The sequence below is a fragment of the Phodopus roborovskii genome, unplaced genomic scaffold, assembly GCF_943737965.1.
Source record: "Phodopus roborovskii unplaced genomic scaffold, PHOROB, whole genome shotgun sequence".
Lineage (NCBI taxonomy): Eukaryota > Metazoa > Chordata > Mammalia > Rodentia > Cricetidae > Phodopus > Phodopus roborovskii.
Genome location: NW_026126575.1, coordinates 100,194 through 126,669, shown reverse-complemented (window position 1 = coordinate 126,669; position 26,476 = coordinate 100,194). Strand labels below are relative to the sequence as shown.

At 47.8% G+C, this 26,476-nt stretch overlaps 1 protein-coding gene across 1 annotated transcript; it reads right to left on the bottom strand.

Moving 5' to 3' along the window:
• Positions 1–4,878: 4,878 nt before the first annotated feature.
• On the bottom strand, positions 4,879–6,063 carry Asprv1 (aspartic peptidase retroviral like 1). Its single transcript, XM_051203284.1, has one exon. The coding sequence runs from the start codon at positions 6,046–6,048 to the stop codon at positions 4,933–4,935; it is 1,116 nt and encodes a 371-aa protein (XP_051059241.1). The 5' UTR covers positions 6,049–6,063; the 3' UTR covers positions 4,879–4,932.
• Positions 6,064–26,476: the final 20,413 nt, after the last annotated feature.

Below are 26,476 nucleotides of genomic sequence, written 5' to 3'. Positions count from 1 at the left end.
GATTTGCAAAGATGAAAAGGAAAGACAGATAGATGGTTGGGGCTTACAATGCTTGGTCATAATTGGGAGTGCCAGTGGAAACCCATATTCCTAATATACACAGAAAGAAATAGAAATATACTGTGGGAGTGGCTGGAAAGGTAGTTCAGTGGTTAAGTCTGCTTGCTGCTCTTGCAGAGGACCCGAGTTCAGTACCCAGCACTTATGACAGGTGGCTTTTAACCAACAGTAGCTCCAGCTCATCTGATACCCTCTTCTGCCTCCTTGTGGACCTTTACATGAAGACACATGTACACATAATAATTTTTAATCAAGAAATATTCCATGTATGTTGTGTTTTTCTTTACCTCTGACCACTGAGAGGACCTAGGATTAGTGTGTAAGGCAAAGAGAAACTGCCCCTAGATCCTGATTTCTGGCTTCTGAATACTCTCTCTCAGCAGGGACTCATATACCCAAGGACCACCTTGAATTCACTGTCTAGTAGAAAATGACCTTGAACGTCTGACCTCCTGCCTGCCAGCTGGGATTATAGGCAAGCACATGAGCCTGTGTCACCAGCCCTGGGATTAGTGAGCACCCTGCAGCGCTGGCATGATGCCTGAGGACACACCATCTCTCCAGGGTATTCTCCCGCCAAATTCATGATAATGAGAAAACAGGAGATTGGGCCAAGGTGAAGGCCATTCTACAAAATAACCAGAGAGGTATCCCAGACATGTGAAAGTCATGAAGATGGGCTGGGCGAGTGGTAAGATCGTCAATGCCAACACAGTTATTACCTTAAAGGTAATACATGGTTTATTTTGGACTATGGCTGGGAACAAAGCTTTAGGTTACCATGAATTCCATATTCCAGTGAGGAAGCAGTTTCATGAAGATTTCATAGTAACAGAACAAAGAAAGTCAGAGATCAAGACACTTTTCACATACACCAGCATTAAGTGGTTATGGCAAAGCTGAGAAACCTCAGATGCTGTGATGAAACTCTTCACCTTTTGATTTGTGGGAAACTAGAGTTAAGGTAATTCATTCCAAAAGAGTTTTATCTATTACTCAGAGGATGTTAGGTCTAACAGAGGGCGATGTGGGGTGGCTATTTAGTAGACATAACATAGCCCAAGATAAATTGTAATTAAGTTCTGATCCTACAACATTCCAACCTCCCTGAGTCACTGACATTTTAGACAGTCAATTACTTGGCCTTTGTGGACATGGCTTCTTCTCAGGAATTCTCATTCACAAGATGAGGTGGCATGAGGGCTGGGGTTGGTACTCAGTTGTTAGAATGTTTGCCTAGATGCAAAAGCCCTGTTTGGTCCCCAGGACTCCGTAAACCATACCCGTAATCCCAACACTGGGTGTGGGGCATGGGGAGGTTGGGACCAGAAGTCCAAGGTCCTCTTTCTGAGCAGCTAGTCTAGCCAAATTACTGGACTCCAGGTCCAGTGAGATACTGTGTCAAAAAATAAGTGAGCATTGGTGACCTGGCTCATCGAGTAAAGGTGCTTGCCACCAAGACTCATGACCTGAGTTCAATTCCCACAACCCACATGGTGGGAACAGAGAATGAACTCTACAGACTGTCCTCTGACCTTCACATCCACACAAAATAAGCAAATAAATATAATAAACTTTTAAAAATAAGGTGGAGAAAAATACTCACATGCATATACATGTGTACCCACACACACAAACACATGTACAGGTGTGATTTATTGATTTTGGTAACTGTTATGTTTATATGGGAGGATGTCTTTTTAAAATAAATAGCAGTTAGTATTTCCTATGTGCAATTTTAAGATGGATCCTCTACTTAGATAATAATAAGAATAATAAAGTTAATTACTATTATCATTTGAAATTCTTTGTTTTATTGCAACTTTTCTATAAGCCTGAAATTATTTCAAAAGTTTGTCAATGCAATAAACACGTGCTGGATAAAAGCATGCAGCATGCTCTAGCATTCTCTGGGGAGCTTGGGGGTGATTGGTGGGTGGAGCTGTGATCAGAGAAAATGGAGCTTCTCCAGGTGAGGAGCTGGCTCCTCAGTGAAGGGTGTCCCAGGCTGCAGCACTGAAATTTTGTCAGGCAGGATGTTCCCTTGAATGCCTTGTATCGGGCAGCTCCAGCCTGGGTCTGGGTGGGGCCTATGGTAGCCAAGCTGCCAGATGAGCCTGATGTGCCTATCTACTGTGGGCTACAATTGGGCAAGACAAAGCACCAGTGTAATTTGGTCCAGGCAGCTGCACTTTGAGAGAATAGGAGAGCTGACTGTCATCACCCCTCCCCTTGCCTCCAAGTTTCATCCTTCCTCAAGACACTGCCAGGGCACCCACACTTCCTTCTTCATTCTGTATTCCATCTCATTCCCAAGAGCCAGATGAGTCCAGACACTACCTGTAAATGAAGTGTAATGCCTAACTCAGGTGGTGGGTGCATCTCCCAGGGATATGGCCAAACCCAATGGCTTTTCTCCTTGGCTCTTCCTTGGGCATCTGGGTCCTGGTCCCTGGAGAGCAGTCCTGGAATTGTCCACCAAAACAAAGTGGTTTTATTATAGTTTTTGAGGTACTGTCTCATGTAGCCTGGGTTGATCCCCAACTTTTGTAGCAAGGATGTCCTTGAACTGATTCTCCTGTCCCCAATTTCTGGGTGCTGTGATTAGAGGTGTGTGTGACACTGAGGGTTGGACCCAGGGTCTCCTCCTGCACACTAGGCAAGCTTCTACAACAGAGCCCCAGCCTCCTCCATCAATCACATCTAATCATTCTCATGACCATGAAGCACCTGTCCTAATCCACTTTAGCCTCCAGCAGCCTGTGGTTCCTTTCTTTGTAAGGGCTGTTCTGAAGGCCCTTCCTCTCAGGGGGTCCCCATTCCTCTTGGAGGAGCACATTGTTGAGAGTTTCCAGCCCAGGCCCTTCTTACTCAAAGCCAAAGTACAGTGATAAGTGTTTCAGGGACAAAAATTTACCCAGCAAGGGCTCAATCCCTTTATGATAGGAGAAGGACAGGGACATTTTGAGTAGTGTCCCAGAATTCAATTTCTAGGTCCCCTTCTTACCTCCACCCACTCTCTTCACCCGCCCTCCTTCAGCCTAGAGTGTGGCTAGAATTTGAAGGACCTAGAGAAAAATAGGTCACAGGGAGGTGCTACTGGCTTGCTCCCTAGAGAGAGGGCTTGGCCTAGGACAACTGCAGCATTCCTGAGGCCATCAAAGAAATGAGGGGACCTCAGAAAGACCTGCCTCTGTTGACCAGGCCTCCTGTCCACACCTATCCTTCACCCATGTTGGGAAGCAGAGCTAATTCCAGGTAATTCTGGGCTTAGCAACCCAGAGCCAGGTTTTAGTGAACCCTAGGAATTAGGGCCCGGGTTAGGGCCCAGAGGAGTCACAGCTGGCACCAGAGAAAACAGGCCAACAAGGATGCTGTTGCTGTTATGAACCACCAGAAAGTCCTCAGGCCTCTCAGAGAGAGGGGTCAGCCCGAGAGCCTCGCAGGTGGATCCAGAAGCCACTTCTTTGGGCTAGAAAAGGGGGCCCAGCAGGAAAACACCAGCCAGGTGTACAGTACAGGCCTGTTAGGCCAGACATTCAGGAGACTCACCCAGGAAGATCACAAGTTTAATGCCTTTGGAGCTGCAGAGTGAGCTCAAGGCCAGCCTAGGCAACTTAATGAGACACTGTATTAAAATGTAATTATTTAAAAAGGAAAGGGAAATATAGCTCAGTAGTAGAACACTTGCCTAGCATTGTGTGAGGCCCTGGGTTCAATTCCCAGTATAACCAAGTAAAGGCTCCCCAAAACTGTGTCCCCAGGACTCTGCAGCAGGGAAGGCCCCTTGCACAGCTAAATGCCTGACATTATGCCAGCCTTCCTGGGCCCCACAGTTCAGCGCCTATAGGAAGCTTTTAATCCACTCCCCAAGACAGATGAGTTTTCAGATTCTCAGAGGAGGCAGAAAGTTGGCAGAAAACCCAACCTAGACAAGAGATGAAACTCATCTCCAGCCTTAGGAATGTCATTACCTCCATCCTGTGTCCTCCAAGGAACAAGCTACCTCACCATGGCCAAGCTTTCCCCAGCTGCCAGAGTTCCAGACCTCCCCAGGGCTGTCCACACATGCCCATGCCTGTCTCCTGGCTTTATTTTCTACCTCTAAGTCTGGTTCCTGGGCACCAGTAAAAACCTACCTGCTTGGCAGAAACACCTTGATACCCAAAATAAACACCTCACAAAATAGCTTTGAGTCACTTTTGAGCATAAGGGACAATTTGTAAGCAAAAATATTGTAGATTAAAATGGAGGAGTCAGAAGAAGTTAGAAGCGATGACAGAAATTAGAAGTTAAATTATGTGCAGTTGAATCCACCTTAGGAAACCAAGACCCATTTTTACTACTCGCCTCCCCAGGTCAAGCACTCAGGGAATGCTTGTGTTTTCCCAGCTCCCCTCCATCTCTGTCACAACTATTGAGCACAGGACATGTTTTGTTTTGTTTTTCCATTAACAGATCTTTATTGCTGTTTTAAAATAATGGAATTATTGACACAGGCTCTATGAGATTCAAGGCAAGTGACAGGAGGGAACATCATTGTGCAGTTGGGAGGACTCATGGGGAGGAATCCCAGAGCAGCTGTCACTCTCCTCCAAGTCTTGGGGGCCTTAGCCAGGACCAGGCTCAGCTGAATAGGCTTGGAGACCTGAAGGTGACTGAGCTACACCTCAGGGGATATAATATTTCTAATGCCAGCCTTGAAGGTCTTTGTAGACCCTGCTCTCCCTCCCCTACCAGGGGGAGGTAAGGCTCCTACAGGAGGAGGGAAGTTGAGAACAAGCATAAAGACTGGCCAGGCCCTCTGAGGACATCTCTCCCCACAACACAACGTCCTCCCCCACCAATGCTAGGGGAAAGAAAAGGGATTTCTTAGTGGGAGCCCTCCGATGGCTCCTCCTCAATGAGCTCCAGGTCAAACTCATCCTCCAAGGGGCCCCCAACAGGCAGCATGCGAAACTTCTTCCCCTTCAGAGTGCAGGTGCGGTGTTGGAAGTCCAGGACAGCGTTGTGGTCCTGTAGGACATCGGTGCCAATAATGGCCTCCTCTGCACTTGCATTGGCCACCAGAAATTGTGCACTCAGCTTCAGCTTGCCCAGGGTCACTTGTGTGTCCCACACACCCAAGATCTTCATCTCTGCCCCATTGGCCACTTTGACCACATTTTCAAAAGGCCGAAGGGTATCCAGATCACCATCAGTGACCTCCTCCCACAAGCTTGGGTGGACCACAGATACCTGAGCTCCAGAGTCCACCAGGAACCTCACAGACACATGGCCAATCTTCCCTTTAAGGTAGTAGCCCTTACCCATGCTGTTAGCAAACAAAATCTCTCTGGGTTCCTGACTGTGGGCAGTCCCGGAGCCCATGAAGGCTCTTAGAAGAGCTTCCTTCACAGTACTATAGTCAGCCTGGGCCTGGGAATTGAGTCCATTGAAGACATCCAGGGCATCTCCTCTGAGTGACTCTTTCAGGAACCTCAGTTTGGTGGCATGGTCCCAGTGGTTAAGGTCATCAATGACTTCAAATCGGTGCAGCCAAAGGCTGGGAGCTACATTAGCCCCATTGAAAGGTTCTGGGATGAAGGCATGCTCCCGGCGGCCTTCCTGGCTTCTGGCTCTGCTGGTGGCCATCCCTCTGCTCACCTCTGGAAGTTCAGCAGTAGCACAAGCCAAGTAAAGAAAGGCACAGAGCAGTGTGGGCGCAATCACGTTGGAGAGCAAGGCCTCTGCCGACAGTGCTGTGTACTTGCCCAGCCTGGGCAAGTTGAAGGGAGCAGGTACAGGGTGTCTGGCTGGCCACTGGACACAGAGGCAGGCTGTCTGTGTTCTGCTTGTTCTGCACAGGGCCTTTTTGATGCCCAGACTGGGCCCCCAGGGCTCCTCATTCTCCTTTGTTGTAGAAACTCCACCCCTTGGTCCCGCCCTCCTGCCAACATCTTGCCTGACTAGCAGGATGAGTACCTCACCCTCAGTATCCATCCACATGACACCAGCCAGCCCACCTGGGGAGAAAGGCAGTCTCAGTCAGCTGACAGGACTGTGGGACCCTCCCCAGCCTGTGGCCCAGAATAAGTCAGATGAGGACACAGATGTCATGACATTTCTGTGTTTATCACTAGCCAGAGAAGAGGAGACAGGAAGCAGGTCTCCATCTGCTTCAGAAGAGGGGAACCCTTTAGCCTCACCCCATTACTGCTTGGGGTGGTCAAGAGGAGGCACTTGCATTTATTGATCTCTTATTCTATGTACTGATCTCACTGTATGTATTGATCTCTCATTGTATGCACCAATGAGATGACTCATACATTCTAAATTAAGTGTGGATCCTGTAAATTCCCTGGAGAGAGAAACAGAGGGGATTCCAGAGTGAAGAAATCTCAAGTCTATCCTGGGTCTCGATCACCTGCCCATCACCTACCTTTCTACCTACTATCTATATCTCTATCTACCTGTCAGTCTCCATCATCTATCCATCACATAATTATCATTGATCATGTATTTACCTATCTGTATCTGTCTGTCAGTCTCCAACAGCTATCAATTGTATAACTACCTATTTATATCTACTATTTACCTATCTGTATTTTTATCTGTCTCTAAGATCTATCAATCATATATCTATCTCCTTACATGTGTCTCTATCATCTATCATCTCTTTATTTTGCCTTTTTGAGATAGGGTCTTCCTGTATAGTCCTGCCTAACCTTGAACTCACAGCTATTCTGCCTCAGCCTCCTGATTGCTGGGATTACAAAAGTACACCCTCACAAGCATGGACAGATATAGTATCTAAGCGAGTTGGGACCCTCCCCCATACATAATAATTTTTTATAAACACATTTTACTGTGGTTATTTTCTTTACCAGCCACTCCTAATTTAGAGTCAGCCCACTGTGGAGCGAGGCCTCAGCCTATGGGTTCATGAATATTGAACTTCGGTGAATGATGTCCTGAGTCCAGTAGTAGGCTCCAGATCGAGTGAACCCATGCCCAGTCCCTTGAGTATAGTATCTTCTTTCCCTAGCCTTCTTTCTTGCCTTCTAGAAGGCTTCCAAGAACCCCTCCCCCCACAGTGCTCCAACCCTTTTCTCACACATAATTTATCTGAAAAGCTACCAAGAACCTCACTAATTTGTTCTCAGTGGGATACATCTGCAGTATGGGTCAGCCTGGAGAGGGCCTGGAGGCTCTGGCTGGAGGAGATTATCTTGGTGACACATTACTCTCTCCACTGCTGGGATCATGACGGTCTTGTCTGTTCCCCAACAACCACAGAGAAAAATCTGTGGGTTCAAGGGCTCAAGTTGGCCTGTGTATGAGTTAGGGACTGAAGGGTCCCAGTTTTATGGCCGTTCAGATGTTATCTTCTCCAGGGAGCCCTCTATGCTATTTTGGCTGAGGACATACTTCTGGCTGAGCATGTGTTCTGTACTCTCTTAGGCTTGTTCACACGTCCTCCTGCAATGTACCAAGGCTGGAGCACATGACATTGACATTCATGATTACCTCTGTTCCTCAAGAAACTTATCCTGGGACACAGTGTGGCTGGTGCAAGCCCCTAGTCCTAGCTACGTGCAGTCACAGAGTGGGAGAGATTAAAGAAGGGAGGTCAACGGGCACTTGTGCTTGTTATGCCTGGCTGAGAGCATGCCCCTGTTTCACTCAGCACCTAGCTGAGGCCTCTATCCTGCCTCTGTATTACCCCAGGGTCCCCAACACTCTGCAAGCCCCTCAGCTTGTTCCACCTGACACAGTGAGCCATCAGAGATGCATTTGGTCAACACAGCTCATCACAGCTTCGTGACTAAGGTGGAGCCAAGGTGGCATACCAGGATCCCAAGGAAGTGGAATGGATTGCTGGAAAGGTATCAAGAGAAGGTGGGTCTCCAAGACAATTGTGCAATGAATAACATGTGTCCAGAGACAAGGCCTAGGCACCTACAGGACCAGAAATCCCCTTCTGCAAAGAGACACTTGTGGATGGACTTGGAGCCCTGGGGATGAGTGTGGTCTCGTGGGCCAGAAGTCTAACCATGTGATTTCCTAGCTCCCCAGGCTTCATCACCCCGCACACCAGGTCCCCAAGAAGTGGGGATGTGTGAGGATGTGACTGAAGGAGGCATGTGTACAGGTAGAAAGCTGTGAGATGTCTGGGACAGAATTCTCAGACCACACTTCTCCAGATGGAAGTCAGATCTCCTGGCCCAGCACTATAGTATCACAACACAAATAAAGACAGGATGGACAGGATGCTGGGAAGCCACCCTGAAGACCCACGGGCTTGTGCTATTGATGGCCTCTATACAGGGCAGTGGACATGGAAGACAGTGAGGCAAGAGCTGGTTATTAAAGGTTCAGGAATTTTCTGAGCTGGTTGCTAGGTGGATTTTCAGCTTCAAATTGTGTGCCATGGAGTAATAATACCACAGAAATTGGCAAATGCCAATTTTGAATCCCATCCCCCTTGAAAACTGATTTGTCACTGTATGAATTCATGTCAATCTCCATCTCCACACTCAACCTACCACTTGGACCTTATAAATGATGCCACTCCAGACCCCAAGTGCTCTCCTAGTCTCTGTGCTTGGGTGGCCGTGGCGTGTGACAGGTAGCTTCTGTGCAGAGGCCAGCTCCCTTGGTTTCTGTGGCTGCAAGCTGAATGCAGTGCCCATTGCTGGCTAGTCATGGGAACTTGACAAAGGTAAGTGCTCAAGCCCACACCTGGAACACCTGGAAAACTAGAGACCTGGGGGTGACAGGTGCTGAATGTGTGCTGAGACCCTAAACCCACCAGGGAAGGTGAGAGCTGCTGCCACCTCCTCCCAGAACCCAGGACTTCAAGTGTAATTATTGACCAGTATAGATAGGTATTGGGGCTAGGGCGGAACGCCCTCATTATCACCTGTGAGTACCTCTGAGTGTACTTTGAAGCAGGTACCCTGAACTTGACCCAAGAAAAGACAGACCAGGACAATAAACAGGAAGGGCATGGGGAGCCTCCACCCTCCGCCCCCTCGTGTAGGTTCTGCCCCAGCTTGGGTTTATTCACTTGGCTATTTCTCCCTACAGCAGAGTTGCTAGATTGACAGGAGCCCAGACAGTTGCTCAGGTCCCTGAAGGCCTTAGTGGGAGGTGGAGATACTCAATCCTGTTTTTATATATAGGTTTGTTTATTTGTGTTCTTTTTGAGACAGGCTACTACTACTACTCTGTAGCCCAGACTGTCCCGACTCACTCACTGTACAGCCCAGGCTGACCTCAAACCTACAGGGATTCCCCATATGAAATACTGCACCCAGTGCAGAGCCGCTTTAAATGGTTCCAGATACCTAGTAACATCCAAGGAAACTGGCAGAGCCTGGGAAAGAGGCCTGAGCTCCATAGCACACAGGCAAGAGAGACACAGGCTGTTTCTTGAACAAGGTGCTAAGGATGAGTGACGCCTTGGAATTGGTGAGATTCTTTGCGGGGCCTGGCCTAAAAGAGAAGGCACAGGAAAGCACAAGGCAATCCTAGGCTATGCAGGACTCCCTGCAGCTCCTGTCAGACTGGGACTCAGGGCTTTTCTGGGAAGCAAGGAAGGTCTAAGGGAGATGGGAACTGTTCTTTCTTCACCAGGCCCCCATGAGGGTTTCCTAAACTTCCCTCTAATCTGGGCTTGGTTCCATGTTCCCGTCCTGCCATCCTGAGCTTTTCATGCCTGCTTTCATTTTGCACCAGGTCCTGCAAGTGATGTGGTTATTTTTTTCTGCAGTTCCTTCTCTCCACACACATGTGCATGGGTATGCACACACTCCCTACTACACATATACATACTAGCTACAGAAACACACTCTCCACACACCATACACACTTCCTATACACAGCACATTCTGAGGTGCAGGCTCCGTTTCTAGCAATAGAAACCAGATTTGTCCTATCTTTTCTCATGCCTACACTCCCATTAATAGGGAGAATTAAGAGCCTTTTATTGGAGGCACCTGCTGTGTATTAGCCTCTAGGCATACTTGCCACTTCAGAAAACAAGGCAGGCCCCCATTGCTGAGGCTTACAAGCTAATGAAAACAGAATGCCAAGGTTTAACAGCTGTGTTTTGAAGAGTTTAAGATCAACATATGCAAGTAAGCTAACCCACTTAAAGCAGCCCCTAGTCATAGGCACGCTGCTTTGAAAGGAGCTGGGTTTTAAGTGGGTCATCTTGTCCTCAGCTCCTTCCTACTCCATGAAGCCAATGACAGGAGGCCCATGACAAGAGTAGCTCCATTCTTTCTACCTCTGGGCACTCGACACAGAGGGCAAGGACTCCTGTCTGCCGGCAGTACCCTGCACAAACCTTAGGTGACCCCAAGGCTCTTGTCCTGGGGCTGGTGTGAACTGCAGGGGTGTGGACCACAGAGACTGGCACAGCTCCTACCAGAACCACCCACTGCATGCCCCACTTCCAGCCCCTGCTTTGGGATGTTTGTGACAGCCGGACTTCAGCTGAAAAGAAAAATAAAGAGGTGGTTTTGACACCAAAATCTAGACAGGGGCCAGGAATATGGCTCAGATGGTAGGATGCTTGCCTTGCATATCCAAAACCCCGAGTTAAAACCCCCAGTTTCAAATAAATCATGTGTGGTGGAATTACGTCAGTAAGTCTAGCACTTGGGAGGCAGAGGCAGGAGGATTAGGAGTTCAAGGTCATCCTTGGCTACCACAGCTTGAAGCCAGTCTGGGATACATTCAACCCCAGCTCAACCCAATAATAGAAGTTCAGATTGGAACCCCCCGGGACCAGGAAGGCATCAACCAAAGCAGGGCATACTAGGAATTCCAAGCCAGGTTCCTTGATACTGATCCACAGGCCTGCCATCACCAGGTGGGAACTTCCCAGGTCTCATGACAGCTGTGACCACAGGCAAGTGGCAAGTCGGCTTTCCTGTAGCCTTTTGGGGCCATGCCAAGCTCCCCACAGTGGATGTCTCTTCTCAGTTCTCCCCAAATGCTAGTGAGCACTCATTGCCCATTGTCCCCTCTTCTAGAACCTCCTTTCTGGTTTGGTGGCCCTGCCTCTGGAGCTCTGCCTCTGGAAACAGTCCAGCACCACAACCTCTACAATCCAGCACCTAGGCAGCATGACATGCAGAGTGAGTCACTGATCCCACAGGGCACCCGAGGGTATGCAGAGCTGTGATTTAGGCCCTATCTCATCATGAGCCCTAGGATCAGGAGTCAGCACCAGGAGCAACCAATAGGTCAATAGGTACAATCTGCTGACTAACCCCTAGGAGTTCACGTTACCAAAACTGGTTCTGTCCTGCTTTTATTTGTCAATCGAATGTAATGATTACTAAAGTATCCTAAAGGCCTCCCTGTGTCCTTCTCAGAGCCAGGCTCTCACAATGAGTTTCCATACTTTTCTCCCATTATGGTTTCCCTTTGCCTTCTACTCCCTGCCCTTCAGATTCCCAAAGGTCCAAGGGCACTGCCTGGCCAGGCAGCAGTACCCAGGGAAGATCCTGAAGAACTCCTCCTTCCCTTTCATATGCCCTGCATCTCATCCACCCGACTGAGCTTGGGAAGACTTAAAAAACAAGTTCACACAGCTTCAGGCACATTAACTACTTCCTTAGAGGCCCCCACACCTTATGAAATACCCAGGCAGTCAAGATACACAGACTGAGAAATGTCCAGAAAAAGTGGGTTTCTAAGGACTCTAGAAACCCTGGCTTAGGGTGAGCCATGTGGGAGCCTACTTCAATGGCAGCTTTGTACTGGTCCCAAATTGTTTTAATTGCTGCTAATGCTAACCAGGATGGTGAAAAACAAAAAAGCCTATAAGGAACCTTGCACAAGGCACTGTTTATTTTGAATATATTGCCAACCCATCACAGGAGCTGAGGTAGCCAAAGGGGCATCTTCTCCAGCATGTTAGAATGATCTCTCCTTAGGCATCTGGAAGAATGTGTGAAAATCTCCAAGCAATTGGCACTATAAAGCATTGTAAGGTACTGTAAGACATGGGATGAGTCTACCATGCAGCTGGTGATGGATGAAGGTGTGGCTTCATTCCACTCCACACATACATACAGAGGTCCCTCTGAGGAACCCACACCTGCCTGCCTCTAGGAGTGCATAAGCAAGTGAGGTTGCAGAAGCAAACCATTCTCTGAATCTAGAGAGATGTGTAGTGGCATCCTGCAGCCTTCGGGGATAAGAGAGGAAAAGAAACCACAGATGTTGTGGGATATTTGTACAATGTGAATATATATTGCTGTGATTGGTTTACTAAAAAGGTAAATGGCCAACAGCTAGGCAGGAGGTATAGATGGGACTTCTGGGCAGAGAGAGAGCAAGTAGAAGATGAATCTAGGAGCATGATCACATGAGAGATGTGAGGAGACAAAGAGAAAGCAGGATTGGTATAGGTGACAGAACATAGATGAATAGAAATGGATTAATTTAAGTTATGAGTTGGTTAAGGCCTGGTGTTGGTGGCACACGCCTTTAATCCCAGCACTCAGGAGGCAGAAGCAGGTGGATCTCTGTGAGATTGAGGCCAGCCTGATCTACAGAGCGAGTTCCAGGTTAGCCTCCAAAGCAATACAGAGAAACCCTGTTCCAAAAACCAAAAGCAACAACAAAAAAAGCTAGTTAAAAACAAACCTAAGGTAAGGCCAAGCTTTCATAATTAATAAGTCTCTATGTCATTATTTGGGAGCTTCCTGGTGGGGTAAAGAAAGACTCATTACATACAGATCCTTGGAGACTCTGGGAAAGGTGACAACAATTCCAAAAAACAAGCAAGGTCATCGAAGATCACCAAAAATTAAAGGTACATTAAAAGAGAAACTGAGGCATGGTGGTTTGCACACACTGAAGCTGAGTCAGAAGGATTGAAAGTCCCAGGCCTGTGCCTCAACTACACAAGTGAGGCAGTGTTTCAAAGGGAGAAATAAAGAAAAGTTTTGCGGGGCATACCGGAGCACACCTTTAAACCCAGCACTTAGGAGGCAGAGACTAGCAGATGTCTGTGAGTTTGAAGTCAGCTTGATCTGCAGAGTGAATTCCAGGGCTACATAGAGGAACCCCATCTGAAACAAAGCTTTTATCATTATGCACTGAGAACACCCATAAACAAAATGTTAATTTGTCTTTATTTATCTCAGCTGACCATGTTTTAAGGGGTCTGGGGTTGAAGACCCCAGAACTCTCAGTAACTGTGGACAGAGCACACAGAAATGCTCTTGGAAGAGGGTTAGCCCCTAGATAACAGTCTAGTGGAGAATGTGTGTGTAAACACAGAGAAATACATCTAAATAATAATGCAGGTGGTAAAATCATGACTAATATTAATTTTCTTCTTTATATATTATTTGAATATATTCTCTAAAATAAAAAAATCTATACTAACAAGCCAGAAGCAAGGAAGCTGTCTCAGTGGGTAAAGTGCTTTTGGCACAAACATAAGGAGCTGAGTTCATGTTCTTGGTACCCACAGAAATGCCAGATACCGTGGTTCACCTGTACTCTCAGCACTGTGGAGGTGGGGACAGGGCATTCCTGGTGCTCACAGACTGGCACAGCCATGCAAATTAGTGAACTCAGGTTTAGCGAGTGACCTTGTCTCAAAAATTAAGATAACAGGGTTACTGGTTGGTTTTGGGCACTTACTGTGACCCAGGTTAGGTTCCCAGGGGTCACACAGCAGCTCACAGTCTGTAACTCCAGTTCCATGGGGTCCATACCCTCTTCTGGCCTGTGAGCATGTGATGCACAGATACACACTGGCACAACACATAAAGATAAATAAACAAATCTTTTTTAAAAGATAGAGAATAACTACAGAAGACACCCTGTGTCAACCTCTTACTTATGAATGCATGTGCAAGGGTGTGTGAACTCACATACATGGACATACATGTGCACACACATATAGCACACACGCACTAAATTAATATAAAAAGCTATTCTTAAAAAGTAAAAAAAGTGAACAGAGGCCCTTTACCCAAACCCTGCTGACTGACTGTTCCTGGCCAGATCCCGTGGCAGCTTACTTTGGAGGACAAGTGGTCTCAGCTATGTCTCAGGTCCCTGCTCTGCCTAGCAAATTCTGAACCAGCTCCTGCTGCATCCCGGACTCTGCCTTGCAGAGCCAGCAGCTTGCTACATCTCCTCCCTCCACCGCCCCTGGCCACTATTCCCACCCCACAGCTCTTATTCTTCTTCTTGTTTGGGGCCCTCTCCTGTACCCTCATTTCCTGAACCCCAAGATCCTCCATAAGTCTCTTGCTCTATCTGAAATGGCATGTACTAGTCTGCAGACCTCGGGGTCCTACGTCTCGGGGGTCAAGGATGGACTCTCGCCTTTCTTTTCTAGCACTCTCACCGGGGTCATAGCATGGTGATGGGCCTGTACCATCTTGCCAAGCCAGTGCACTAGGATGCAAGGTTGGATCTGCCAGGAGGGGAAGCATTAGGTCACCAAGATGCCCTGTGTCTTGGGCACGGCCTCACTGTCTCTCTGTTATTTCTACTCACTCAAACTGCTGGCTTCTGTGTCCAAAGGCACCAGTGGTCTCCACTGTACCTGCAGCCCTGCATCCCACGGGTCCTGACCCAGCTTGCTGGACTCTGGTCCTTCTGCTTCCTAGACAGTTTTCCACAGTCTCTCCTGCCCTCCTGTGTGCCCAGCCTGTCCTTTGTTGCTGCCCCACTGTCCTCTGACATGTCCATCTGGAAGTGCTTTTTTTTTTTTTTTTTTTTTTTCCCGAGACAGTCTCTCTGTGTAGCTCTGGCTGTCCTGGAACTGTCTGTAGACCAAACTGGATTTGAACTCAGAGATCTGCCTCCCTCTGCCTCCTGAGTGCTGGGATTAAAGGTGTGCGCCACCACCTCCTAGCCGGAAGTGCTGTTTTATACTGTAAACATGTCCATTTCCTAAGCTTCCTGTGATTTCTAGCCAGCTTGCACGGTCCCTCTTCCCACAACCCTCTGGGTCACTGCTATGCCTATCTCCCTTCATACCTCCATGTCCCCTCTGTCCTAGTCCAGACTGCTCCAATGCCCACCACTGTCTTTGACTTCTCTCATCAAAATGTCCCCCAGCATCGTCTTCTGAGGACTTCAGCCTGCTATGTCCTTCTGTTTGATGTCCCCCAAGGCTCCTTGTCCCCACAAAATCTCTCTACTTGAACAGAACATTTGAAGCTCCTGTCTCTTTCACACTGAATGGCATGAAGTTCACCAGACAGGAAGCTCTCTCAGCCTTCTTCTCCCAGCCACCCAGGTGAGCAAAGCCCTGCATCCAGGTAAAACAGTGAGTGTTTCCCTTGGAAGTCACTGGAAGGGCTATGGGCCACCTGCATGACTCCCCTACTCCCCACAGCAAACCCAGGGGCTACTTCCTCTACATTTCTCAGCCAGGCTCAGCCCCTATCTCAGCTAGCATGCTCAGGCTTGCATCTGGACATCTTCCATTGTCACAGTTCAATTCCTATGTTGAATGGTTCACAACCACCTGCAACTCCCCCTCCAGGGCTCCAAAGCCCTCTTCTGGCATCCATGAGCACTTGTATGTGGACACACACACACACACACACACACACACACACACACACACACACACACAAATAAATAACAAAATAAATCTTTTTCAAAAGGTAGATGGCTCCTAAAGGATAACTAAGGCTGGTTCTGACCTCCCTCCATACATACACATGTACACACAGAAACACACAGAGGAACAGAGGAACATGATACACACATTAAAAAAAAAAAGATATACATGTGGCCTGATACAAACAATTGGTTCCAAGAAATATGGAACCAAATAGATAGCTTCTGTTTAGCTTTTTCAAATCCTGATAATGACACTTGAGATAATCTCCCAGCGCTCCCATGGGTCCCCACCAGTTTGAAAAACTGCCCAAGCCAGCTGGGGGAGGATCAGTTGGGTTCTATGAAACAGGGTAGGGGCAGGGCAGTATTGTAAATCGCTGAGGTATCACCTACTTTGCCTCTCAAGTATGCAATAAGGATGAACAGTTACAAAATAGCACCATGATGTATAAATAAATGCATGCACCATTGGTTACAAAGTCACCAGGCATGGTGCTGTGCTCAGAGCCTCAGGTGACAGGAAGTAGGTGTCAGGAGGAGCCTAAGAGTTGGAGGAGCTTTGTCAGTGCTATCAATGCCCCCAAACCTCAACATGTGACCATGTTTCCTCTGGCAAACCAGGTCCTGGAGCATGTGTCAGCCTGGAGTGAGAAGCAAGCCACCTGTGTACAGTCCGGCCTGCTCAGCACTGCCAGGCTGTCCACGTTCAAATTCCTCACCCAGACAGTTGCCTTTGACAGTACTGAATGAATTAGGGTCAGGATGCTGAAGTTTTCTAGCCCTTGGGCTCTACCCAGGATTGTTCCAGGGTTAACAAAGAAATCTAAATCTAGATGTGTTCTTGGGCTCTGGTTCTGCTGTCCACTCTGATTCTCATTGTGCAAACTGCATTCCCTCATCTTCCTTGTCCCCTTCTGCCTCCTCCTAGTCCCTCCATAAAATAACATAACCAGCTAAATCTTCCTTTCTCTCTCTCTCTCTCTCTCTCTCTCTCTTCCTCCCTTTCTTACTTCCTCCCTTTCTCTCTTTCTTAAAAGATATGTAGCTTGTGGGTGGGGGTGGGTTGGGGGGTTAGTAGGGGATATGGGAGGATGGGAGAGTTAACAGGGGACTGATATGTAAAATAAGATTGTTTCTAAATAAAAGAAAAATTAATTTAAAAAAATGTAGCTCAGGCTGGCCTCAAATAATCCACCAGCATCTGTCAATTGAATCCATTTACTTATTTTAAAACCAACATATTTATCTAATGCACTGTGTGTCAAAGGACAACTTGTGGGTGTCTGGAGTCTCCTACCACGAGGTTTCCGGGGACCATACGTTGGTCTCTTCCAAAGCCGGTTTGCAGGCATCAGCCATGCCTACCCAGCCTTCACCTGTGTCCTGGTGACCCTAACTCTGGTGTTCATGCTTGTACAAGCACTGAGCCATCTCCTCAGAGGCCCAATGCCTTGTTTTCCTACCTCCACCTCCCAAGGATGACAGCTGTGCACCAGAGTGTTGACACTATGACTGGCATGAGCAAAACCAAGCCCTACATGATCAAGTCTGCTCGTTTCTAAGTTCCTTGTGGAAGGGTTTCCCCACCCACCAGGAGCAAAGGCTAGAAACTTCCTGCTGCCTCACCTTCCTTGTGGCTTCAGTGTACTCAAGTCCTGCTCTGCTCTGTTCTAGGCAAAGCCAGGCTCCCAGCGCCCAGTGGTCACTGTTTCTTGCCTCTCATCTTGACGCTCCAAATCCATGTCTGGTACATGCTTCACCCCCAGCCTCTGATTCTGCGGCAGAACTGGGATTGGGACTCCTTAACAGGTCCCCACCTTGAGTGGAATCAGAAAGCCAGCCAGGCCGCTCTTCTCAACCTCCATCTTCTCAGGCCTCCCTACCCCTGCCTCCTCTGTGCCCAGCATCCCTCTGTATCAGACATGGCTTATGAGAAACGGGGTCACATCAACCGAGGCAGAACAGGTGACATCTTGGATGGTGGGCAGCATGGCAGCTCTCCCAAGTGGTCCATCTGCTGCTGCAGAGAATCTAGAAGGTTCTCTGTGACAGACAGGCAGGGAAATCTGAATGACTACAGAGGACTGTATAGTCAGTGTCCTGTCAGCTCCTCCTAATGACAGGGGGTTGGTTGTTTGCTAGAGTAAGGTGGGAAGGTGATAGAGAGAGGTCTCAGGGAAGGCTTGGGAAGTGCCAAGGAAAGGCAGCGTTGTCAGCTGCTTATGGATTGGCTATGGCCTGGGGAGGGCTGAGTGTGAGGACAGAGGATAGCAGATGCAACCCCCAGTAAGAAACCAGGCTTGGGAGGCTCAGGGAAGATGGTAGCTTAGGGTATAAAGAGCCTGATCAGGGGGCTCAGCAGTTAAGAGCACTGGATACTTTTCCAGGAACCTGGGTTTGAGTCCTAGCACTACACAGGGGCTAACAAGAAGTCTGTGACTCAAGTCCAAGGGGATATGACACCCTCTTCAGGCCTCTACAAAGAAAGGAGGAAGAAAGGAGATGAAAGCAAGCCAGCCAGCTTGGAATGGGACAGGACAATGGTCTGTGGGGTTGGATGAGCCCTTGGAGAGCTGGAGCAAACATCTCTAGACAGACAGAAAGTGAGGACTCTGGGATTGCTTTGGAGTAGAGAGGGGACAGTCCTGGAGGAAATGATGTTGGGTGGCTGAGGAATCCCTGAGTATGTGGACTCCTGAGTATGTGGGACAAGAAGCCACAAGGCCAGTCTGTTTCTAGGTTAGTCATGGACTGACAGCACCATACGTGGTACCCCAGATATGGCCTGCATCACATCCTGGCAGCCCCTGAAGCCCTCAGTATAGTTCCTGCTATAGAAGGTAGAGGGAAATTTGTTACAAGTACATGTGAATTTGATGATACTTTGCCACAAGCATCCTTCCATCGGAGACCCAAGGCCAGGCCCACAGCATCCTTCCTCTGGTGCCATGGTTTCTCTGGTAAGACATTTCTTCCCTAAACTTCAAGGGGAAAGGGTGAGAGCCAGAGTTGGAGCTGGAGGAAGGTTGGGTTCCTCATGAATGGGCCCTCCTGAGGCCACTTATTCAACACCCACCATTTGCCCAGTGATCAGTAGATTGGCTTTTGATTTCTAACCTTCCTTGGCTGAGTTGGAGTCCTTGACCTTGGGACCACAGACTTAGGTTAGAGGCCACACATCTCAGGGCAAAAGTGGTTACACCTGTCCTTTCTCAACAGTCACAGGAAGTTGCTAAAGTGTCCAAAAGAAGAACCCTGTAGTTACTGCCTTACCTGATAGCTGTCCCCACCCCTACCCCACACCCCAACCTGTTGCCTCACAAAAGGCCAAAACAGAAAAGATAAAATCCATCCCACTCACAGTTCCAAAGAAACAGTGTCAAAGACACGATTTGAGGAGGCCTGCCCCTCCTCAGTATGACCCCCAAGGAGACTTTAAATAATTATCTATTTTTATAATTGTTTTTAACCTTTTATTGTCGGTTTATGTGTATGGATGTGTTACCTGCATGTACAGTTGTGTACCATGTGTATCCTTGGTGCCCACAAAGGTCAGTAGAATTTGTTGGATTCCCTGGAACTGGAGTTACAGATGGTTCTGAGCCTCTGTGTTAGTGCTAGAAATTGAACTCAGGTCCTCTTTACAAGAGCAGCCAGTGTTCTTAGCCACTGAGACCCCTATCCAGCCCCCCAAATAAATACTTCTAGAATCTTCTGTAATACATGAATAAGTGGGTGGGTACATGGCATTGACCCATGAATCACAAGCCTTCAAAACATGTCACTGTGGGTTCCTGCCACTCAGAGATCCCACTCTACCACAGACAGGGCAGTCACATTCTCAAGAACATGACACTTGGACTTCTGTACTGCAGGTCCTGTTCCCCACACTGCTGTCACTGTGAACCCACTCAAAGCCCAGAGTGTAACACAGATTAACAACCTGTGTGGAACAGACTGAGAGTAGAAGGCACTAGACATACATACCACTGCAAAGAAAAGGGGGGGGGGCAAAGATGTCAGAACTCAATCTACTGGACTTCCTCATTTTTATTTATTTATTTACTTACTTATTTTGAGACATAGTCTCATGTAGCCCAGGCTAGCCTCAAACTCACTCTTTCAGTCCAGATAACCCTGAACGTCTGACCCTCCTGTCTCTACATCTCTAAGGCTAGGACTATTTGTGTGAACCACCACACTCAGTTTGATGCAGTGCTGGGGAGCTAACTCAGGGCTTCATGTATTCTGGACAAGACTTCTACCAAGTCAGCCACATCCTCAGTGCCAGAACTTGTTTTCCTCCTCAGTTTTGGAAATCCCCAGTGTCTTAAAATCACAATCCCTAGACAAGAATGTATAGGTAAACACAAGACTCACTTTGGCCACAAGTGTGGTGGATGGGAAATCACCAGCAAGGGGAACTCTTCCCCACCCTGGTTCTGCTATCTTGGCAGGTTCAGCTCTTGATCCTCTGCATAGAGTAGGTTGTGTAAGATGCCAGCTGTTGAAAGACTCCAGGACAAGACCCCTCTTCTAAGACTCTGTGACCTTGGATAATATCCTTTGAATACATGGTTTGCAATACCTCCGTTTGAAATGATGGGTGGTCTCTCATCATCTACACCATTAATTTCTGTTCTCTCTCAGTGACAGTCCCATGTCACCTGGAAAGAACTTCATAGAACAGATGGGAAAAACAGCCCAACTCCCCTGGAGCCTAGGCTGGAATAGGGGTAGATGAGGCATCGCTTCTCATTGGCTTCTGAGGAGAGCCTGGCAGGAGCCATCTTCAGAGGGTCAGGGCATCTTCGAGATTCTTTTTAATGTTTGGCCCTGGGGTGAAGGAGAAAAGGGTGAAAGTTAGAAGCTGGAGTGACTCTTGCCCAGGACTCCTTGTTGGTACCCTCCCTAGACTGAGCTGAGCCATCCTGCACAATGAGAACCCCAGAAGTGGTCCCTATCCTCTGCTGACATCTGAGAAGTATGGGTATGGACACTCCTAAGCCAGGACCCAAGTAAGTATAAACCTGTCCAGAAGGGCCCTATCCTGGAGGATCGTGTTCATAGAAGACACCTGTTCAGAGGGCCATGTCCAAGGGGACTCTGTTCAGAGGGCGTGCTGGGGATGCTGATGTCTTCCTTGCATGATCTGAACTAGGCAGGTGCTTTTTCTCGGCCACAGTCAGAGCTCTGCAAGGAGAGGCCTTGGTACTCTGAGGCAGACAGACTTGTTGCACCCCACAAAGAAGATTCTAATGGTGGGCAACACCACAGTCTCTGCCCCACCCGAATATGGTGAGGGGACACTAATGCAAGTTTACTCCAGCAGTGTTCCTAAGCTCATTCTAGAAGGGCTGCTTTCCCATTTCTTCTGCTCCTCCTGGCAGAACCAGAGAGCTCTAGAGCACATTTTGAGTCCCATCAGTCCTGTCCCTCACTGGTCAGACCACTGTGGGAAAGCCACAGGCACATGTGGCTCCTCCCTACAACGAGAGTAGCAGGTCCCATGACAACCCTGGGGGAAGAAATTGTGACAGCACCAGGGACACCTGGCCAAGCCTACAGTGTGTCATGATATTAACAGAGAACTGCAGAATCCTCCCCAATTAGACCACAGGGGAAACAAACAAACAAACATCAGCAACTAGGTCCCAGGCAGACTGCAGCCAGTAAGTGCCAGCATCACCAAAGCCAGTGTTCGAAGGAAGAACACTCCCCTCACCACTATGGAATGACTGGCCAGGGTGGAGGTCACATGGCAGTTTTAGGGCAGTCAGAACACTGGCTCTGTCTCTCTGTCACCTCTCCACAAGACTGGATTATCTCTCAGTTTTTCACCACACTGAGGTGGTTGATAGGTTTCTGTCCTGTCCCCAGGTATCAATTGAACTTCAGGAAGCACCATCTCTCCTTCCTTGATTTTCCTGGAGCTGGGTCTTGCCCCTCCTGCTTATAGGGTGGAGATGAGGGAGTGGAGCGGGGATGATTGAAGGAGGGGAGCCAACTTCCATGTGAAGGGGATATCCAGAGACTGGACAACAAGCCCTGTGTTCGGGGAGGAAGGGCCACAGTCTAAGCTGGAACTTCTTAGGGCATCCCCTTTCCCCAGCATCCTGTCCACATTTTCTGGGCTGTGCCAAGCAACCTCCTAGATTCAGGGAACCCTTGTAGTGACTGGTCCAATCATAGCCAAGTTGGGTCTCATCTGGCAGCAGGAAGCTAATTTCAGGGTAGAAGTCAGTTCAGGAGGGTTCTAGTCACCCTGGGGGGGGGTGTTGAGTGCACTTCACTATATCAAAACAGTGACTGCTGCTGGCCCAGGGCATCATGAAGTACCACAACTGTCCTTCTGGTTGCTGCCTCAGCCTGAATTTACTTCTGTTGAACAGATGGAGGCCTGAGAGTGCAAAGGTGAGGGGCTGAAGCCCAGAGGACCCTGCCCGAGGGGCTCAGTGCAGCAAGCTCACAGCCTCTGGAGGCCCATCTGACTCGTTTGTCGCCTTGAATTTGAGCTGAAGACCTGGATAATAACAAACCCCCACCACTGGTGGATGAGGAATTAAAATCAGGAAAAGAGAAGACTGGCTACCAAACTGAATATCTAGATAGATATAGATATAGACATAGACATAGACATAGATATAATTTGTGGTGAGTGTATACATATATATATACACTCACCAGCAAAGAAAGGCTTTCTAACAGTGTTGGGCCTGAATTCTCACAGAGTGGTAGTAGCTCAGGACAGGGGTCTGTCCCCCAAACTTCACAAACTAGGTGTGCAGTGTCATCTCTATGATCCTGCTGAAAATAAAAAGTTGGCTGAGGAAGCCTAGAGTTATTGCTGCTGTTGTGTTTATCACACAGTATCCCAATACTGTTATTGGGAACATAAATCCAAACAATTGGGACAGAGGGTATAACTCAGCAGAGAGCATCCATCCTCCTGCACCCCCAAAAATAAAGAGAAGCTCGCTTGCCTTTTATATACACATATTCATAGAGATGTGTCCTGTGTATAAATACACATGTGTCCATACTCTAAATACAATATGGGGAATGCAACATGGGGGCCCGGATCAGATATGCAGGCAAGAGATGGACATTTGTGGAAAAACTATCAAAGCTCAAATCAAATCTGGTGTTTTAAACCAGGTCAGCTTAACTGTTTGCTTGGACAGGCATCCCCTGGGTAGGAAGAACTGCCTTAGAAGACATCAGGGAATGGTAGGTGGGCACTCCCAACCATCATCACTACTTCCCTGTAGATCTGCTTATTTCAAAATAAAAGATTTCCTTTTTTTTTTTTTTTAAGTGTGTGTTTACAGTCTTTTACTCAGAATTTCACTTCTAAGACTTTTATCTCAAAACTTACCAGGGCCTAAGATGTTCTTCAAGGAAAAATTAATAATAATAAGTACAGGAAACTGAGTATATCAGAGCAGCAGGATCAACCACAGGCCTGAAGCCAGGCTGGGCTACTGAGACCCTGAGGCAAACAATAACAAAATGCAAAGGAATGATCTAGGTGCTCAAATGTAGCAAGCTGACTGACTGCAGCACACTAGAAAGAATTGTACTATAAAGTGTTTTTAGGTGTGAAAAAATGCTTCTAACAGAAAGTCAGAAATGCCACAGTGCACCACCAAGTTATCAGTTATCGTCATCTTACTTTTTCCTGAGCATATTTATATGCACTATGAGTTTCTACAGCAAATGGGTATTATGTTTATCAGAATGAAGGATTAGAAATTCCCTACCCCTGTTAGTTCCTCAAACAGTAGTCCATAAAATTACATATGACCCAGCAATTTTACTGCTCAGTGTCCACCTGAGAAGTGAAAACTCATGTCCAAAATACAATTGCAAGTGCATATTCTCAGGGACTTCGTCTTTCTCAAATGAATTGGTGTGGGGATCATTGTGTGGGCATGCCTTCCACAGAACACAAGTTGAGGTCAGAGAGCAAGCAACTTTGCAGAGTCTCTTTTCTCCTTGCATCTCATGTGTGTTCCAGAAATCAAACTCGGGGTGCAGCTATCACCTCACTGTCTTACTGGCCAGAAACACTATTAGTAATCACCAAAGAATAGAGGCAATACATCAGGATAATCAATTGATGGACTAGTATGCAGCTTAGTACAGGTTACAACATGGCTATAGTGTGTGTTATTGTTATACAAAATGTCCAGAATAGACAAATCTAAGGAGACAGAAAGTAGTTTCATGATTGCCAGAGGCTGAGTCACAAATGACTGGTGATAAATGTAAGGTTCTTTTCAGGGTAAGGAACTTGTTCTATAATAAGATAGGAGAAGCCGGCATGGTAGTACACACCTTTAATCCTAGAACTCAGGAGGCACAGGCAGGTGGGTATCTGAGTTCAGAGCCAGCCTGGTCCACAGAACAAGTTCTAGGACAGCCAGGGCTACACAGAGAAACCCTGTCTCAAAAAAACAACAAAGATAGTGATGGTCACATAACTTTGTGACTATATCTTAAAAAAATAGAAACATAAATAGTTAAAAAAAGCAAAACAAAAAACCACTGAGCTGGGCATTGGTGGCACATGCCTTTAATCCCAGCACTCTGGAGGCAGAGGCAGGTGGATCTCTGTGAGTTCGAAGCCAGTCTGGTCTACAGAGCTAGTTCCAGGACAACCTCCAAAGCAATACAGAGAAACCCTGTCTTGGGGAAAAAAAAAAAAAAACCACTGTAAACAATAAAAACAACACTGAACCGTACAGTTCAAAAGGACCAGCAAGACGGCTCAGCTAGTAAGAGCATTTGCAACCAAGCCTGATGACCTGAGTTCAAATCCCCAAGACCCAAAGATGGGGGAAACTAGCTTCTGCAAGTTGTCTTCTGACCTCTAGAGTTGAGCACTGTGGAGTAGAGCATTGTGGAGTGGAGCACTGTGGAGGCAAGCACTCTGAAGAAGGCATAGTGAAGGGAGCACTCTGAGGAAGGGAGAGCACGATGGTGGGGTGAAACCATGCTACAAACACAAATACACAGACAGCAAGAAGTGTTTCTCATAATTTTCTTCATTAAAAAACAAAAAGGTTTTCTTCCTTATAAATGATACTCAGACCCACAGGCTCTTTAAAGGGACCTGAGTGGATGGCTTTCCTCAGAAAGGACCTGGGAACAGAAAGGGCTAGCAGATACAGCCAGGACCTGAGCCGTTCCCCCCATGACTTGATGGGGTTGCAGGTCCTGACTTGTTTCCCAGTACTCTGTGTCCCTGTAGCTCTACCATGTACCCAAGACTAAGCAGCCCACTCGATGTCATGCCCTCTCCAGGGTTTGGCCAGGAGTAAAATATAAAGAAGAGCCTGTTTGAAAAAGGGAAAGTAGGAGGAAACAGTGGCATTTCAGGCTGAGGGTGAGTGGGTGCCTGGGGCCCTGAATAGCAGGCCTCTAAGTAAAGGTGTCACCCTGCTGTCCAGGGCTACCTGTGAGTGCCAGTATGTTGATGGGATGCCAAGGAATGTGAGAAGGTGGAGGAAGTGAATTGCACAGCTCAGCTCCTGCCAGCCAACCAGCTGGGCAAATAAGCACCCACGGTGGCAATTACTGGGTCGGGTCACCCTATGGTGGCCAGTGGCCTGCTTCTCCCTCCTGGATTCATGCCTCAGTTTCTGCAAGGAGCTTAGCTCTATGAGCTCCTGACTGGATGGTCAGTACAGGACATAGACCAGCCGTAGAGTGGAGGATGGGACCTACAGGTCACACAGGAGACCCACTGCAGCCCTCTTATCCTTCAAGCCCCAGGTGCCCCTTTCCTGGCTCTCCTGAGCCCCTTTCAACCCTGAGAGTTAGGTGGTTTCTAATTAATGCTCAGAACATGATGGCATGGTCATTCCCAAAGCCTCCAGACAAGAGGCACAGTATCTGTTGATCTCCCCACCTAGGAAGAGGCTCACTCGAGCCTGGAGCATCACAGTCAGAAGAAACCGCTTCAGGGTCCAGCTTGATCTGACTTCCAGATACAGCCTTTTTCCTTCTTTTTGTCTTTCTGTCCTTCCTTCCTCCCTCTCTTTCTTCTGGAGCCAGAGCTTAAGAGCAGAGAAGCTGGTTAATGAGCATCTTTGGTTCCTGGCTTAGGTGCTCAGGTAAAGCCTGTTTGTTTTGCTTTTTTGGTTTGCTTGTTTATTTGGGGTCTGCTTTTGTTATTCATTCATTTTTGTGTGAATGTGTGTTTCATATGGGAGTCAGAGGACAAATTTCAAGAGTCAGTTCTCTCCATGTGGGTCAAGGGTTCAAACTCAAGTTGTTATTGCTATTAGTTTGCTTGATCTAGGGTCTTACTATTTAGCCCTGACTAGCCTGTAGACTAACATGTAGATGAGGTTGCCTCCAGCTTGCTTATGTCCTTCTGCCTGCTTCCTGAATGCTGGGTCACAGGTATATGCCACCACATAGGCCCCTTTGTGCCTAGTTACCCAAGCCTGACCCTCTTTGCCTAAGCCACCTGATTCACTGTGGCCAGATGACACTCACTTGTGGCAGGGCCGGACCTTTGGCTGACAGGCACACCAGATACCTAATAGCATCAAGCTTTTGAATTCTTTTGGTTGTTTCTCACAGGGATTCAAAGCCAGCCTAGGCTGGGAAACATCCCAGGATGGCTCTCTGGAGGGCCCATCAGTTGGCTGACCCATCAACCCTGCAATGTCCAGTTCTGGGCAGGGCTAAGGTGTGGAAGTGTCAAGAAAGAGGAAAATCCAGTTCCTGACCAAATATATATGGAGCCCAGCCTCATATCCGGGTCCAAAGGCCAAGGGATGGCTACAGGGTCTGC